The sequence below is a fragment of the Brachionichthys hirsutus genome, chromosome 12, assembly GCF_040956055.1.
Source record: "Brachionichthys hirsutus isolate HB-005 chromosome 12, CSIRO-AGI_Bhir_v1, whole genome shotgun sequence".
NCBI lineage: Eukaryota > Metazoa > Chordata > Actinopteri > Lophiiformes > Brachionichthyidae > Brachionichthys > Brachionichthys hirsutus.
This window is the reverse complement of record NC_090908.1, coordinates 8,375,405-8,392,664: the sequence shown is the minus strand read 5'-3', so window position 1 is coordinate 8,392,664 and position 17,260 is coordinate 8,375,405. Positions and strand designations below refer to the sequence as shown.

The 17,260-nt window shown below is 41.6% G+C and overlaps 1 protein-coding gene across 1 annotated transcript; it reads right to left on the bottom strand.

Moving 5' to 3' along the window:
• Positions 1 to 708: 708 nt before the first annotated feature.
• vwc2l (von Willebrand factor C domain containing 2 like) lies at positions 709 to 16,790 on the bottom strand. The gene is made up of 4 exons (XM_068746728.1): positions 16,404 to 16,790; positions 12,879 to 12,977; positions 7,098 to 7,227; positions 709 to 860 (listed from the first exon to the last, which is right to left on the bottom strand). Exons 1-4 carry the CDS (start codon positions 16,788 to 16,790, stop codon positions 709 to 711), a joined length of 768 nt encoding a protein of 255 aa, XP_068602829.1.
• Between the last annotated feature and the right edge of the window lie 470 nt (positions 16,791 to 17,260).

The following is a 17,260-nucleotide window of genomic DNA, read 5'->3' as shown; positions in this document are numbered from 1 at the left end:
GTTGCTACGACAGAGACACTTGATGGGGAATTCACGGTATGTTCACGAGTAAATTCTCAGCTTTGGGGACTCATAGCAGGTTATAAAAATGACAGTGGCATCCTGTAAGTGTCAGAGGTGAGTTATTTCCACAGCGACCCAAAAGTGTGAAGTCTTATGAAGACAGGCATTTATGCATGATGTGCATCTTGTAAACAAGCTCAGGGTGAAGTTGTGAAACTCAAGAACACCTTTGCAGTGCTTTCTGTCATGTCAAGTTTTGCAATGAAAAAACAAAGTGCAGTTAAGTGTGCTTACGGTTTGTTTTTCCTGTTTTACAATACCTGCGCGAGTGTGACGGATGAGTGCCGAAGGGCGAACACAGAAATCAACATTAACAAGTCAACACTACAAATAGTTAGGGGGAAGAAAAGTTCAAGGAGAGTAGAAACGTTTTGTGTGAGAGCAGCAAAGTCAAGCAAGTAAACTTCTGAAAATATATAAGATGATTCAAACTGTAGGATGGAAACAGCTGTGGGACAAGTTCCGTCTTCTTCCCGGTGGCAAAATGTTTCTTTTTTTGAAGCTTGTGAGAGCATGAGTCAATACAACGCAGTCTCAGGTTGCTTAGGAATTGTGCTCCTGCCCTGTCAATCATACAAAATGGTGCAGTAGGCAGGGCCTTGCCTGAGCTTTTCCACCACCACCCCGTCCGCCCGTGGAGTCTCTCTATGACAACGACTGGCCGTTGAGGCACTCCCGCCGCAAGCACTGTGCCGGCTTCCACCAGTCTCCGTTGTGGCAACGGCAGATGGTGCAGTCGTCCACCTTCACTTCAATTCCAGCTGGGATGATTGTCGTTCCAGCGAAGCAATTTGGACCTGCCGCAATGGGAAGAGAAGGAAGAGGGGGGGTTTGAAGTAAGACAGGGAAGAAAGAATGAGAACGACAAGAAATGGACATGTCTCTCCTGAGAGCTTCACTTTTTGGAGGGGTGGTGGACTGTTGGAGAGAGCTTCAGGGAGTTAGGAGAGCCAGAGCAGACGCGCAGATCTTTTCACGGGCATGCACCGATGGGCTTGTTTTTGCAACGCTAAAGCGCTTTTGTTAGTCTCCCCTTCTCCCTCGACATGGCGTGCTTTGCATCCTAATGCGCCGCGAGCAGGAAAGTGCCAGGCTCTGGCTTGCCAGTACAGAGAGGCTGGAGTACAGAGACAGACAGAGAAACGGAGAGAGAAAACTGATTTGACGGGCAGCAGGGAGGATAGTGTTAATCACTTCGGTCTGCATGAAAAGGCCACAGAACTCTTTAGCAATTTCCGATATGGTTTCCTCTAAAATGCATACACACACAGATGCCATACTGATTTCTAAAATGGTAAGAAGTAACAGATATATATAGAAAAGAGATTTTCCAGTGGTACTAAATCAAACATATTTTAGAAGGGACAAGTATAATGTATTGATTTTTATTGATTTTATATAACGCTTTTCTGGGTACTCAAAGACGCTTTACATGGTATGTACATTATTCATTCTCCCCATACTTGGTAAGGTGACGGGGGCGAGGCTGCCAATCTCAGCCATCAGTCCTCCTGACCCCACCAACATTCAACCGCCCACTCATTCACACAGGCAATGTGGGTGAAGTGTCTTGCCTAAGGACACAACGACAGTTTACACATGTGCCCGAGCCGGGAATCGAACCGCCAACCTTTCGATCATAGGACAACCTGCTCAACCACCTGCGCCACCTAAAGTATTTAAAGGACAAATCAGGAGTCAAAATGTCTCCCTAATTTCTGTGTGTTTGTTTTCCTCAGCAGCTAAAGACAGATCAGCCTGGCTGATATCTGTTATGGAGGAATCAATAAAATGGGTACCTTTGTGGTAAGGCACTACATTCATTTTGTTACCACATAAAATTAATCTAATTTGTTTTTCCTGCTTCAGTGTGATGCATTTCTCTCGTGGAGGCAGAATGTGTCACAGCGATTTGCACTAGTTGTAATAATTGAAGTGAAGCAACAGAAGCTAAAGTGCATCGGACAGTAACTCTAGATCGCTGTCAGTATTCAGAGCTTTAAAAACTGCAATATTCAAGGCTTATCTATAATCTGGCTATCTATAATATACTTTAAGTTTCAACAACTCATATCTCATTACTCTTGAAAACACATTAGCTTTAACGGGTTTGCCAGCAAATTTGATTTAGTACAGGCTAACGATGCAAAAGTCAAACTGCATGCAGTCAATTTTTAGAGCCTGTATTTACACTGGATATAATTGTGGAGAGACGGCTGCATGCAAATCTGCGGAGGCCTTGCATGCGTTATCTCTGCTGATTGGTCTGTTCTGAGGGATTGCATAAGAAATCATCACCATCACAACAAAGGAGGAGCTCGGCCATTAAATGTATTTTTGTACATCAACCTGGTTTGTAGCCCCCCAGCTAATTAGAACATTATTATTTGATTCAGTGCTATGCCCTCTTTCTATTCACCGTCTAGCTTTCTCACCCACTGATGCTCTCTAAGAGGAATATATTTTCATTTGCATCCACTTCACAATTTACTGGGTACTTTCTTGGCCCATTCTACACCCTTTCACCAAGTTTCATGTTAATGGTGCCAGTAGGATTCATGGGAAACCTGCTCCCAAACAAAACAAGCTAAAATCATAACCTCCTTTGCAGAGGTATATAAATAACCCCTGCTTGGCTCCCTTTGTGTTTTTGCAGCTGACCTCAGTCAATGCTCCAAATTTGCATAAATAACAGCTATATCAAAAGCACCACCCACAGCCACAGTGTCTGCTGTCTCATTAGCAAAACATCAAATTTGTGTGAGAAGCAAACAAAATAGGCCTTCATCCATCGCAAAAATTCAGAGACTCAACTACTTCAGCTGCTTCATAGGTCTAGTATTATAAATGCCAGATAGCTAACTGGGGACACTTTAATAGTCCAAATTCATTCCTAACTGCCTCTGCTTTTCCTGCTGTGACAAATGTAAATACCAGCTGTGAAAAAGGCCTTTGAGTGTTTTTAATGTGGTAATGTTTGACAACTCAAAACCCTTGCGTATATGTTTAAAAATAGATCCTGGTCTTAATTAAATGTTGACAAAGGCACATGTATTCAAATTTCAATGCATCATTTCAGTCAGGAGATTAGGTCCTGTTTATGTCACATTTTTTGGGGGGGGAGATGCTATTTGTTTAGTGACTGGATAAACAATAATGGTGGAAGACAGTGATATGATAAATAGTAGAGTGAAAGAGAGCTGCCAGAAGCAGAGAGGGAACAGATTTAAAGTTTCACAGTGCAAAATCTTTGGCCAATGGAAACTGTGCTAAAGTCTCATTGGCTTGCACAAAGTAAACACCCACTCAGTTGATTAAGAAGCAGAGATGGAAATAGTTCTGATTGATCTTCTGCTGAGCATCATTTGTCCACAATAATGACTTTTACTCAGCCTTAGCCAAGTGGTTAATAGCCTAAAGATAGGGAAATGGGATTTGCCAGTAACTCCCTATATTTCATAAGCATGCTCCAGATGTCTCTGTGACTTGGATCAATAACCTGTGGTGTTAACGAGTGAAACTGAGGTGCAGAGAATGCCATAAATATCAACGTGGCACTGAGAAAGAGGGCTATTGGCTACCTGGTACCCCCCATCCCTCTGCATGGATGAGTTGAGTCCCATGCGCTATTTGGACCTGATAAAACCTCTTTGATCTTAGCTTAGAGGAGACATTCGCATTGCCTGCCAAGTCTTATAACTCTCATTGATCTGCCTCTGGACAGCTGGCACAGGTTACAGGACAAACTCAGCGGCGTTTGATGATGGAAGAGTTTGACTGGTCCCGCTGCCAAGTGTGATTGTTTATAGCAAGATGGACTTGGAGCCACAAGGACACAGTTTTAGCTACACTATCAATGTTCGAAGGTCACACCGTCACCCATGATCAAATCATGGTCATTGAAGTATAGCAAAGTCAGAACATGTTTGTCCTGTGTCAAAACTGCCCGAGTACATCATTCTTTCATTGAGTGCGGCGAGAGTCGATCCGTATTAGGAGTCATTACAATCTATTTGGCTCAAATTCCATTATGGTTCTCCCCTAGAGGTAAGGAATGCTCCCATAAAACCTGACCTACCGAGGAACTGTGACTTATCTTTGGGATATGTCAGTCTGAATATGTTGCCTAAGTGTCGCCGGCTCGATGTCACTGCTACTCCGTGATACATCTGTTTAAAACCCCAAAAATGACAGCTCTCCGACATATAAGATACGGCAGATGGTTTAATCCCCTCTTGCTGATGTAATGCTGACCATTTTCAGTCTACCTCTCGAGCATCCCCCCCCCCACCCACACACACATTATTTATATAATTACTCGTATCCCCTGATGAATTTACAGAGTATATCCACGATAAAGATTAGAGCTGAATCAGTCGGACTCAGTGAATGTGGAGCTCAGAGATAAGCACTTCCACGGGCTGAGCATTCCATTGTTCGGCCTTCTGGTCTCTGTTGCTGCTCTCAGGGCGAAAGATACAACCTGAGACATTGCATTTTACTAATGGGAGTCTTTAACAAAAGCTTGCTAGCTAAAAGCATTGATTTTGCAATTTCTATAAGAAAGACATCTATCACGGTTAACGCCTGAAATGTTGAACTGAAAAGTTCTCAAGAGTTTGAACTCTCAAATGTTCAGCGACCAAACATCCATCTGTCTTCTTGTAGTGAGGCGGGGTACACCCGCAGCACATCGATCAAGCACACCTAGGTGAATTATAAGCAAAGTACAAAGTTGTATTAACCACAAAATCACAAAATATTTGATTAAAGGGAGTTAATTTGCTGCATGCAAAATCTCACTAAGAATTTAGCCCTTAAAAAAAGGCCTGCCCTCGCTGTTTTGGACAAATTAAGAACTCGAAAGCTTTTTGTATCTCAAAACGAGTGAGTTCATGTAGACAGTGAAAGTGAATCTGAGTTGATTTTTGAATCTGTAAATGGGGTTTTCAATGTTCTATCTTTTTTTTCCCTGACCTTCTGGATCAGACCCAGAAGACATTTGGATTGATAGTGCATATCAGACCCTTTTATGACTGTGTTTTTGGTGAGTGAATTGAATGCATATTTTACACGGTTATGTAATCGCCGCCGTTTGTCCGTCCGTCTGTTAGCAAGATAACTCAAAAAGTTCTTGACGGATCTTGATGAAATTTTCAGGAATGGTTGGGAATGTTACCAGGAACACGATTAAATATTCCTGGTAATGATCCAGAAGAGATCCTGGATTATGGATCAGTTTGACATTTTCGGTAACATTGCAGTCAATGGAGCTTCAAGATTTGTTCCTCAATATCTGGGTTGATTATTGGCCAATGTTTATGGAATTTGACTTAGTCATGTAGGGTGGGGAGCTCTATCTCACCACTGAATTTCATCTGATCTGGATTGAATCCAGAATGGAGTCAGTAAAAACTAATTTAATTTGAGCATTGAAAACTCCATTTACGGATTCAAAAATCAGTTAAAAGTACACATAAACTCCGATTCATTTTTACTTTTCATGGATGGTGTATAAAGATACCAAGAACAATTGTTAACTTTTTGATGATGATCCAGATCACCATGTGGACGGTGTAAATCTAATTATGAGGGGGAATGAGCTGCTCGGTTGAGGGCTGCACTCTCTGGGTGCTTTTCTAGTTAAATGATGTGTTAACTAAAGATTAACACCTGTTGCCGTTCATGTATGTGTCTTATTATCCATCTCTGGTCATAAAAGGCTGGTGCACTTTAAACATGAATATTTTAAAAGGGTCATTGTGATTTCATCTGTTTGAAATGCTTGCAGCAGGTGAAGTAAAGGACAGATTCCCGACCATCTTCCACTAATTTCATGTCTGAGTGGAGCTCATAAATGGATGTCTTCCCTTCGCAATCCCCAAGCCTTTGGCTAAAATTGAAGACTAAATGGCATTCTTCATTTTGCTCTTACCACAGCCTTTAGTCATTCACTCCCATAGAGACCTATCCGTTTGCCTGACCAGGCACACTTGGGAAGCCTAGAAACGACAAGCCTACCCTGAAATGCCAAGAGTGTCACTGTGTCCTGTCAGCCTGGATTAGCTCTCTCTCAGAGCAGCCTCTGCGGCCTTGTTAGTGTGTGTGTGCTTGTGTGCGGAAATGAAAGAAAGAGAGAATGCAAGGGGATAAGGCGGAGGAGAGACGGCATTAAAGGAATTGTGGGTAGCTGTGGTGAAATAGCCATTGAGCATCCGCCTAAAACGAAATCCTTTTCTTCACATTTATAGGTCAACTGCTGCTTGAAAGGGAAAAAATAAAGGGGGGGAATTGCAGGATATTTGCTTTTCAAATACATGGAAAACATGTAAACAGTCTCTATATTTTTGGTGTGACTCTAAACATAATGAGAAGAGCACAATGCGCTAACGAGGCTTGTAATCACGAGAGCACATCTTTATTTATCAGGTTATTTCTTGAGATCACAAACAAATTTCTTTGCTAGCACTTTGAGCTCTCAAAATATCTTGAATTCCAATCCAACTACAAAGTTAAAAAATCCTTTGTGACTGCATTTCATGTTACCTATGGGCAGGATGCTGTCAATCATCCCAGTCTGAATAACGCTGTCCTTACTGTGGGAGCTCCATCTATCCTGCAGGATTGGTTCTGGCAAAGGGAGGTCTCCCACCTTGTCTTGTAAATAGCCAATAAAACACTGGAACCCTTTACTTCTAATTTAGGGATTGGCTCTGTGTGTCAAGGGCGTCAGAGCACTGGGAAATAACATGGCCTCAGAGGACCCATTACTCCCTCCCACTGTGCCTTAAATCAATGGACTAATGTTTACCCTGCATAGTGTGTCATTTATAATTAAAACTAGCACTGCTCATTAGTGTCCAATGGGCCCAAGGTAATAATTTTTATTCATAAAGCATCAATTACATCCTGATCCACTAAAGGCACTCCCATCAAATAGTAACACTGCAGATAAACTTGCCATCATTGGTTTAATGAAAATTTAATGTCTTCTAAAGAGTGCGCGTCGAGTTCCAGAGGAGATGAGTGTTTACCGTTTTTACAGATGGGGCAGCACTGCTCCGGCTCGTACACAGGGTTGACGCACTCTGGGACCGCACAGTCAGACACCACACAGTGCACCTCATTATTTGGTTCGCAGCGGCACCACTCACAGGGTGACGGCTGTGTGAAGAGAGGGAAGAAAACAGAGGACTGATATTAGATGATTCTGTAGGCTTCACTTCTGCTGCTCGCCGTGATTACTGCTGGTCATTTGAGGAACCAGCCTGCTTCAGTATTTTTTGGCCTTTTGATTCTTTTTTTTTCTCTCTCCCAATTAAAATGTTCCTATTATATTCCTTTCATGCCACCTTCACAAATAAGCAATGTAATTAATTATTCACAAACCCAGCATTATTCGGCTGCTTGTCTCTTAAACAGCACCTGCAGAAAGAAAGAACTAATAAGAGAGTCAAGCGCACAATATTTAGTATTTTGGTGCATTCTGCTGCCGTCTACGTCAGGAAACAGCCCAGGGGCCTATTTTACCACCTCTGCAACATGTAAATCAGCGCTATGCGGCTCTGTGCTGCTGCTGCCTCTTAGTTGACTCAACCTTAACAACGTCTCTTGACCGGAAAATGAACTGTGATGCAATTACATGGAGTGGAAAAATACAAACTGTTTCCAGATCGCAAAAGGTCAATTGTGCATCATATTAGATTTAGTTCATGCTCATCATAGTAAAAAGTCTTCAAGGGCCTGGCATTGGGTCTGCTCTGTCAGCGACGGCACACTCTGCACTAATCCAAAGGGGGGGGGTTACCCTCGTTTCATATTTGATAACCGTCTTTCAGTTTGCATTCGATAAAATATTGATTTCTCTAGGTTGGTGGAGCAATTTATGAAGTGTAGCGACTGCAGCCAAATAAAATGGCTCAGATGAGTCATAATAAACTGGGAGAGTTATTTGACATCTAAATTGCAGCATTCAATTTTTTTTTAAATGATTCTAAATTTATATTCAAAACCACCTTATTCATGAGAAAAATATTGCTGCTCGAATGACACTGCAGTGACTAAACGAAAAAATACTTTACTTTTCGGTGTATAATATTGTTGTTGACTGTATATTGCTATGAAGGAATAGCTTAACCGGCGGATGACTGAGGAGATTGACTCAACTTTGCAAACTATATACAGTTGGAGGTGGAGGTTAGTTAGCTTAGCTTAGCATGAAGACTAAAAAATGAGACAATAGCTGGCCTGGTTCTGTTCAATAGTCTATAAGCAGTTCTAAAACTCACTGATGACATAACTCCTCTCACCTTATCTTCCTCTGAAGACGACTAAGGCTATTCCTCTAATGCCAACCTATTTTTTATATAGAATTATTATTTTCTCAATATGCAGTCCAAATTCTCTGTGATAATACGCAATGCTTGAATATGACTTTTAACAGCTAATTCTGGCAGGATATATTAAGTGTCACAATGAGAAAAAGGTCAGGCTTGCTTTTTTTGTTTGTTTTGTGTGTTTCATTTTTTTCATGGGAATTTATAGGCTCTGGGTGCGCTGCAGCAGCAAATTGAATAGGATCAACACTAAGAGGGCGGGGGCAGGGTCAGTAAAAAGCAGCATACAGTAAATGCATAATCCATTATCTGATTGTGGCCTTGCATCCTGAAGCTACACAATCTGCAGAATTTGATTTGTTTTTAAACCATGTGGAGTTAAAACATTGAACCACATCCGAGGATCAGAGCAGAGACCATTCAAAAAATAACTCAATAAACCTTTGAGTAGTGTCACAAAGTCTAACCACGAGGAGGAAGACTCATTTTGTTATTCTTTAAGCCTTCCTGTTTTATTCCCACGAACTGGTGATTGGTGCTGAACCAACTTTATTTCCAAACAGTGAAGAATACTAAAATAAATCTCTAAGAATTATTCAGGGCCAACTCTTGAACCTGTCTGATGGTCACATTTGAACTCTGTGAGCTGTCTGAGCAGTTTTCTGAAGAGATATAAGAGCAAGTAACGAACTCTAAAATCAGAAACTATTGGCGCACTCATCTTTTATTAATGCGGATAAAATTGATAAACTAAAAGCAGAATGCTGCAGTGTCCCCGCAGACAGAAACAAATAAAGGCACTCCTTTATAAATACAAAAAAAGAGCTCAGTTGGAACAGAACTAAGAGGCTGGATGTGGGGGAGTCAGACAGTTCTGCATTGATGCAGAAATCATAAACCTGGATATTGTTGAAAGAATAAAAGATAAATCATTTGAGAAACCAAATTCCTGATGTTGGATGCAAATACCATGTCCTCAATATAACAGAAAAAAAAAACAGGCTGTAAACATGCGTCGTTAAATGTCTCTGCATTCATCCATTCAACTAATGATCATAACAAAACCAGGGTCAACACAAGAGCACCCGTCTGAAACTTATGGCTTTTTTTAAAAATAATCAATTAGAATAACACCCCTCTCCTTGAGGGAGCAGTAAATGGTCAATTACATGTTAGTTTAAAGTACATAATTATAAGTAAAACCGCAGTTTCTTTTTTGAAGGAGCAGGACAATTAGTTGAGTGGATGGTGAGAATATTTGGTGAGCTGCCAAATATAGAGCACAAACATTCCTCTCTAAAGCAAGACAACGTGAATATTCAGCTGCAGTCCCACCAGCGTCTCCATATGGCACAAATATGGTTTTCATTTTGACCCACGTGACATTATAGGGTGAAACAGGAAGATTACTAGACATTGTATTCTTTAAAGCACAAACTGGTGATTAAGGGCTGAGTCCGCTAAACGTTTCATTTGGTCTTCTCTGTAAATGCGTGCCTCAAATATTAGCTGCTGGTGAAATGTAGAAATACATTTGAATTAAAATTACCATGATACTTAACATATATATTACTGATGTGGTTCGAGGCGATGCAATCAGTATTTCTAAAAAATAAATGAAGGCCAGGAGGAATTTCTTTTGTTTTTTTAGGGCTCACATTCATTTTCATTATTATCAAATTGAAAAGAAATTGTCAGCTGCCATCGAGACACAGTCCATACAAAGGAGTTTCATTTCCAGGCTGTACTACTTTAATTTAATACATGCTCTTTTTACATTGATAATGCAATTTTGAAATATTAAGTTCACATATCCCAAACCCCTGAAGCACACAGAGCACAGTGTGTTTTCATTACTGTAACACAAAATGCATTCAACGATCACACCTTTCAGATTTTGCAACTACTTTCTCCAACATCAACAACCACCTGGACTCATTAAAATCCGATTTGCCATGTTTACACACTGTTGGGGATAAAAAAGAATGACACTGATTTACTGAGAAAAACTAAACATAGTGTAATGAGCTATAAGTAATGAGTGTCTGCCACATTTACCTGCATATCTACAGACATACAAATGCACAAACTTGTCATTGAGCCTTACAATAAGCACATCTTCCTTCCTCTATGATCTCTTTAAAAAAAAGGAACTGCCATGCCAGGTGAAGAAAGGTGACGGAGGAAGGCCACAACCCAGGCTACCCTTCACCCCGCTTTCCATTATTGAATCAAATCAAAAGGAATCACTTTCTATGTCTCATGCAGGTGGAAATGTTATAACTGCACGCCTCTTCAGTGGCGTTCTTAGATGTGATGAACCTGAATGTCTTAATATGTTTGTAGAAGGATTGGTGGAGATGAACCTCACATGCATTCTTATGTGAGAGGGGAAGTAAGGTGTGTTGGTTTTCCAGTGCTTTTCTATTTCTATAACTTTACTGCCCAGTGCAACTATCTCACCATTATGTTGCAGGACTGGAATTACTTTAGGTTCATTTTGGATTTGAGGATATTCTGTACAAAAATGGTCTAAATAATTATCTGGGTTGTTTTACTAAAAAACCCAAAATACAAAAATAAAGGAATAAGAGACACTAATTTTATTCACTATTACAACGTCCTTTCAAATCAGAAGTGCCATCAATCTCTTGGTTACCCTGTCAGACTGGCCTGTGCTTGCAGCTCACACAGAAGCCTGCAAGTTCAGTTGCCTCCTGGGCACAAATATGTTGAAATGTCATTTGAAAAAGACAGCTCCTCCATTTCCTTATGACATATAGCGGAATTCTTCAAATGCATTCAGTGGCATCTGGTGCCTTCGGTACATCCTTTTGTGTGAGCGCTACCAAGAAAAGGATCAGTCATGCTTTGGCCCTTGCCTCACAAAAGAACACGGATCACCGGCATCAAATTTAAACACACTGCCAGATGTTTCGGTGAAGAAACGTCTCCCTTTGTAGCCTCCTTTTTAGCTGGGTGTTAGAGTGAATCGTCTGTCATGCTTTCCGGTCCCACTCTTTATTTGGAAATGTAGACGGGGTAAGGACACTATGCATAGTCAAACAACCTTCAGCGGGGCTCATGTGGTGATATAAAACACTTTGGGGTGTCACAACGAGGTCCCAGGAACCTCCCCTATGCTGTTAATATAGTATGATTGACAGAATTGGGGTGACAGTATAAATTAATGCTGTGTCATGCATTTGGGCTTAGTGGTTTCCTGTTGTAATTTGAAATGCAATTTTGTTAAATGTCATGTTTTGCTTGTGCACCTACTTCCTTTGTTATTGCTGATTTGTTTTGCCTATCCCTTATCAGCTTTCATTCCCTGTGTATTTAGTCAGTGTGTGTTCCCCTCAGTCATTATGCTTCTCCTTACTACCTTGTGTTTTCCTGGTTTGGGACCATTTTTTTTTCCTGTTCCCTCTTGATATTATTTGGCTATTTCAAACTACCGGTATACCTTTCCAAGTTGAGCCTAACATCTTTCCATCCGTTCAGCCTGTCGATTTTTGCTGTTATTGAACTGTTCTGACGCAAGTGTCAAGGTCCAGTTGTTTGTGTTCTTGTTGCACAAGAGTGACAAACTGCTGCGATCCAAATCGAAACAATACAATACTGGTGGTCAGGGAATGCAGCAAAGAGACAGGTGGCAGGACTTGCGTATGAGAGGAGCTGGGTTATAAAAAAAATGTCCTTGGAGCTGTACAAGGTTATTCTGATTACCATGATGTTCAAGCAGGAACAATTTCGTCTTTGCAAATTCTTTGTGGCCTAATTGTTTGTGATAGTAATTTCTTCTAATTAGGTCCATTATTGTTTCCGGCAAACGGGACAGGAAAATCAATTTGAGCGATAATTGCTCCATTTTTTTTGGAGCTGTTTTGTCTCATAGCTGTCAGAGCTGAAATGTATAGTTTCTATTTATTGTTGTGTTGCATGACGGGCAGCTCCTTGTTTTTGCATGACTGTTTGTTTTATCCTGAAGTGTGAATCTAATATATTTCTACAATTATGCTGCTTAATTTCTGCAGCCATGTACTGTATTGTGTTGACAGAAAACACTGAAAACTATTTAAAAAAATATTAGTATCTTTTAGATGCATCTTAAATGCAAAGGACAGGGTGAAGTGGAGAAGCTTGATATTCTGTGGCGACCCTGGACGGGACGAGCCGAAAGAGAAATACGACGATAGAAACATCTTTCATGTGTCTAAACTATTCAAACTTACGGTAATCGCCATGCACTGAATAGATAAATGCCTTCCTTGATAAAAGGGATTTGTGAAAATAATAATAGAATAGAATTTAAATTAAGATCATGTTTGCATGTTTAGCAATTAATTACTTTCATCGTTGTCCTCCCCCCTTTTGAACTCTGCATCTCCCCTTCCAAGGGGGATTTGCAGGAAGCACGAATGGGACATTTGAGTTCACATCCCAGCCCTAGACTGTTGATCTGGGATCTGAACTCACCCTATAGCTCCTGGTTCTTGATTGCAGCTGGGCTGAGGCCTGAGGCATGCTGGCAGCCACGCTGGGCGGACTGGTCCCTTCCTCATCTGACGGGGAACCCTGTAGGTGAAACACCTACTAAGGTTGAGTGGCGTGACTCTCTCATAGGGCAACACGTCCAATTTATATACTGTATTTAATAAATGACATGCTGCCTTAGCATTGCAGCTCTTTTGACCAATTTATTGCATGATGGGATTTTTGGCGTGAGGAAACTGGAAAATGAATCATTGGGTGGTACCGAACTGCAAACAACAGCTTTGATCAATTCGCCATTTAAATGTACACATCCAAGCATCTCAGAGGCGCTAACCTGAACGCATCCCTCCTGTAGTCATACTGAAAAGCACTGATTGCCTTTCTTCTCCATCAACTGCTACTGAATAAAAACGCGAGCGCTCACACGCCGACACCACCACCACAAAGTAAATGCCAATGAGGCCCACACCAAAGGTTATCTGTTCGGCATCTCTAAACAGGGGTCTGTATTACAAACACTGACGACCTTTGATTTTCTTGATCTCTGTGGGTTTCCGAAGCTTTCATGTCCTCAATGGAGAGGCTTAACCCTCCCGTGGGATGTGGACTGAAACATTTGAGTTGTATGTGCGGTCTGAGACGGAGGAGAGGGACCATCCTGCACAGCAGATTCTCTCTCTCCTTTTTTCTGTCGTGTGACAATTTTACTGAGATGATCAATAAGAGAGAAATGCGAGGGGGGGGGGGGTTATCTCATGTACGGAGAATTGACCTCCCCTCTCTGGGCCCTCCACCAAGGTTAGCAGGAAAGTGAGGTGCACTATTGATGGACTTGATCTCACATCAAACTGTGAGCTCTCATGCACTCAAGGCAGCCTTGACAAAATATGTGGTCTTGCATCCCAATGCCGTCTGACACACAAACACACCAATCAGTAGCCTGCCGTTCCTTAGAACAAGATGATCGTCAATATGTTCTATTGAGCAATGTAAGATATTCTGCTGAAGCCTTGAAGCCTTTCATGGCAGGTAAAGAAAAGCAAACAATGATATACTATTTTTTCTTTGCACTGATTACAAATATACGATAGTCACTTTCTCATTTTTAGATAAAACTCACTTGAAGTAGAATTCAGACTTTAAGTTTCCAAACTTTGAACCTGTGTCATTCACGACTTTCCTATTGATTATTGGCTGAATGATTCAATGTGTAAGGGTTGCTCCAACTCCAAGTGATACAATCTCAAAGAAATATCATTTCTTTCAGCTCTGCAGAACATTTTAGCATCTTTCAGCTAATTACAGGCTGCAGTCATCATCGCTTGCATCAGACGTCAGTTTAGCATAAAAGCTCTGCTGAACTAATTGTATACCAGCGCCTAACCCAACAACACACAGATAGCCATGACCTTTAGATGGAGTCTGAAGAATAAACTAGGGGCTGGCAGATGTACGAAAACATGGAGCCAAAAGAGAGTGAATATACGACTTGGATTCTTCGGAACCACATGTTCAAATGGATGCTGATTGGTGATATTGCACCGACGTGTTCACAGCTTGATGCACTGCCTCCAAGTGAACAAAAACAAAAAGCAATTTAATCTTATTATCGGCAGGATTTAATTCAGAGAGCTAAACCACACCATAATTGGCTCTATATACAGAATATTGTAGCAGTCTAGTTGTTTTATGTTGACGTTGCTGGTTTTGAAGATGAACGCATCCTGAACATAAGGGTTAATATGACGTGGGCCTTTTTGACCTTAGTTGTGTCGCTAAAGCATTTTAGCACAAAATAGTTCAAATGTATATTTTTATGTCTTATGTAACTTTGTAAATCTTGAAGCATCAAATGGCAGTGTTTTTTTACGTTGCAAGAATCAGAGATGGATTTACTTACTAAATAGATTTACAAGCATGAAACTGAGCAATATTGACAGAAACTTTCCATGAAATTCCGATGAGATTTTGTAAAAGTGAATGTTTGTATTCATGAATCATATATTTTCTTACCAATGGAACAGTGTGTGTCTTTTTTATTGGTTACTTATATGGATTTACTCATCGTTTGATCTATCTAGAGGTTAATAATACTGACAAAAAAATATGCTGATCTGCCACAGAAAATACTAATCATAACTTGACAATCCTTTCTAAATTATGGCCTCATGCCGTTCTTGGCTGATCATCATTTCAAACTAAGTGTAGAACAGAGGTTTAAGAAGAGAGGAATATAAACGGAATGAACTGATGACAAACAGACGTTCTCGGTTTGTCAATCCAATATTTAAAACTGGGGTAAACCCGGTGGCTATTTTCGTGAAAAGGAACTCATCAATACATGTAAATATCTCTGTAGGAAGAAAGAGCGTTTTTATAAATAAAGAGGAATTATGAAATACCAGAAAACAGCCCTGATTCTTCACCTGAATTCATCCCTTGATAATCTTTGTTAAAATCACCACGTATATTCAAATGTCTTCATCCAGTTCTCCATTGAAGGTTTGCAGCGTTTGACACGCCGTGTAAAAGATGCCATAATCCTAACTGGTCACTGATATATTTGGCAGAGACATGATTATCGAAAGAGCTCCATTGTTGCTATGATTGAGCTCCATTGTGTCAGCTTTATATCTCAATCCACTTCTGACGAATCTGAATCTGGAAGCTCTCCTCTTGGGCGGCAGCAGCAGTTTAAACACAGACCGTATAGTTGTCATTCTCATGGCGTCATTTTAAGTCAGACGCCGCTGTCATGCTCCGCCGAGACTTTGGTCTGATGGGTAAAAACATTGCTTCCATTACAGGAGACAGAGGGAATCGGAATCTGCCAGCAATGACTCAGAGTCCACAAATCAAAGCATTAAAATACAGTCGTAGCATCTGCCACTTCAGTAGCGCCGGGTGAATATTCAATTGGGAGGCAGCCATCTTTGTGCCCTTGGACAATAAACACATTTTCATGACACTTTTACAGCATGCCAAGAACCCATTTATACTCACACGAACAAAAAGCCTCTCTAACCCGACCCCCCCCCACCCACCGCCAGTCCAGCAGCATGTCAGCGCGGCTGTTGAGTTGTTTTTGGCAGTCCATTAAACGATAAATATCAGGTGGCTTTTGTCAACAAGTTGCACAAACAAAACAGGCCTATTGCTGGATGCAGCATTCCTCGAGACAGTTGCGACTGGCCTCTCTTCACATTAAGCAGCGTTTTCACACCAAAATAGTTCTTTGTTTTAGGATTATCTCAAGTACAGTAAGGACGTTAGTGACAATAAATAACCCAAACACAGGAGATGGGCGCCTCAGTGTCATCTTGACATCCTGCCAGTGACTGACTGGTGGTTTATAGCACCTTTATCATTATACTCGCAAATGTAAATCAATGGTGGGAAATCCCAATCATTCTTACAACAGTGCATATATATTGATTACCTCTTTAAATAAATAAAATAAGGGGGGAATCATTCAAAGCAGGATTCGGGCTGGATTCGTGATCTTACCTTGAATTCTTCCAGTATTTTATACGTTTTCCCCCGGTACTCGCAAAAGTTTTTAACCTCCTTGCACTCGGGGCAGCATCCATTGTGCTCCACTTTGGTGCACTTTGGGTGAAGTCTGGGGCACTCGGGCTGGTCGCACACCGGCCCGTCCTCCGTGCACACGCACGGGCAGTTCGAGTGTCCCGGGTAGAAGCGCTCCCCGAGCTTGTAGACGAAGCCACTGTCGTCCACGCAGCCCTTCCCCCGGTAGTCGTCGAAGACCATGTTGTCGCTGGCGCTGCGCTCCGCCTCGTCCGTGTAATCCTCGGGGTGGTTACCCACGGAGGCCGGAGACACGGCGCTCAGGGCCAGCAGGAGGACGAGGACAGCCGAGCGGAGACGGCCCATCCTTCGCTGTGGCATCGATGTCCACGTTCAACAGGATTGCGTAGCGGCCTTCCCTTGGCTCCTCTCCGGATCCATCCTGCGCGGTGTCCTTATCGCCAATTGCTGCGGTGGGAAACGTGAAAGAAATGACTTGATAAATGAAGACTCCACAGATTTTTATTTCCTCAATGCTGTGTGTGTGTGTGTGTGCGTGTGTGTGTGGGCAGTGCGCGCACACACACATTGTCCTGCCCCAACTGTTCAAATTCAAGTTTTTTTTTTTTCCTTTTCTCTGATTCTCGACAGAGACATGAGACTTTACCGCAGTTCACTCAACAGGCGAATTTCATTATTCCCGAAAGAAAACAACAATTCACTCAAAGAAACGTGAAATATCTTCTGTGCGCGCGCTCGTGCGTGCGACGCGGAGGCATTCAGACCCATATTATTCTCTTCGTGCAGAATGTCAGCTGAACAAAATGGTTAAAAGA

What these genes read in the sequence shown, in the direction of transcription:
- vwc2l (XM_068746728.1), bottom strand. Translation starts at nt 16,790, where the DNA reads ATGGGCCGTCTCCGCTCGGCTGTCCTCGTCCTCCTGCTGGCCCTGAGC. An exon ending in AAATACTGGAAGAATTCAAG is followed by an intron (nt 12,978 to 16,403) that starts GTAAGATCACGA and finishes TTTCACCTACAG; the next exon opens with GGTTCCCCGTCAGATGAGGA. An exon ending in CAAGAACCAGGAGCTATAGG is followed by an intron (nt 7,228 to 12,878) that starts GTGAGTTCAGAT and finishes CTCTTCACACAG; the next exon opens with CCGTCACCCTGTGAGTGGTG.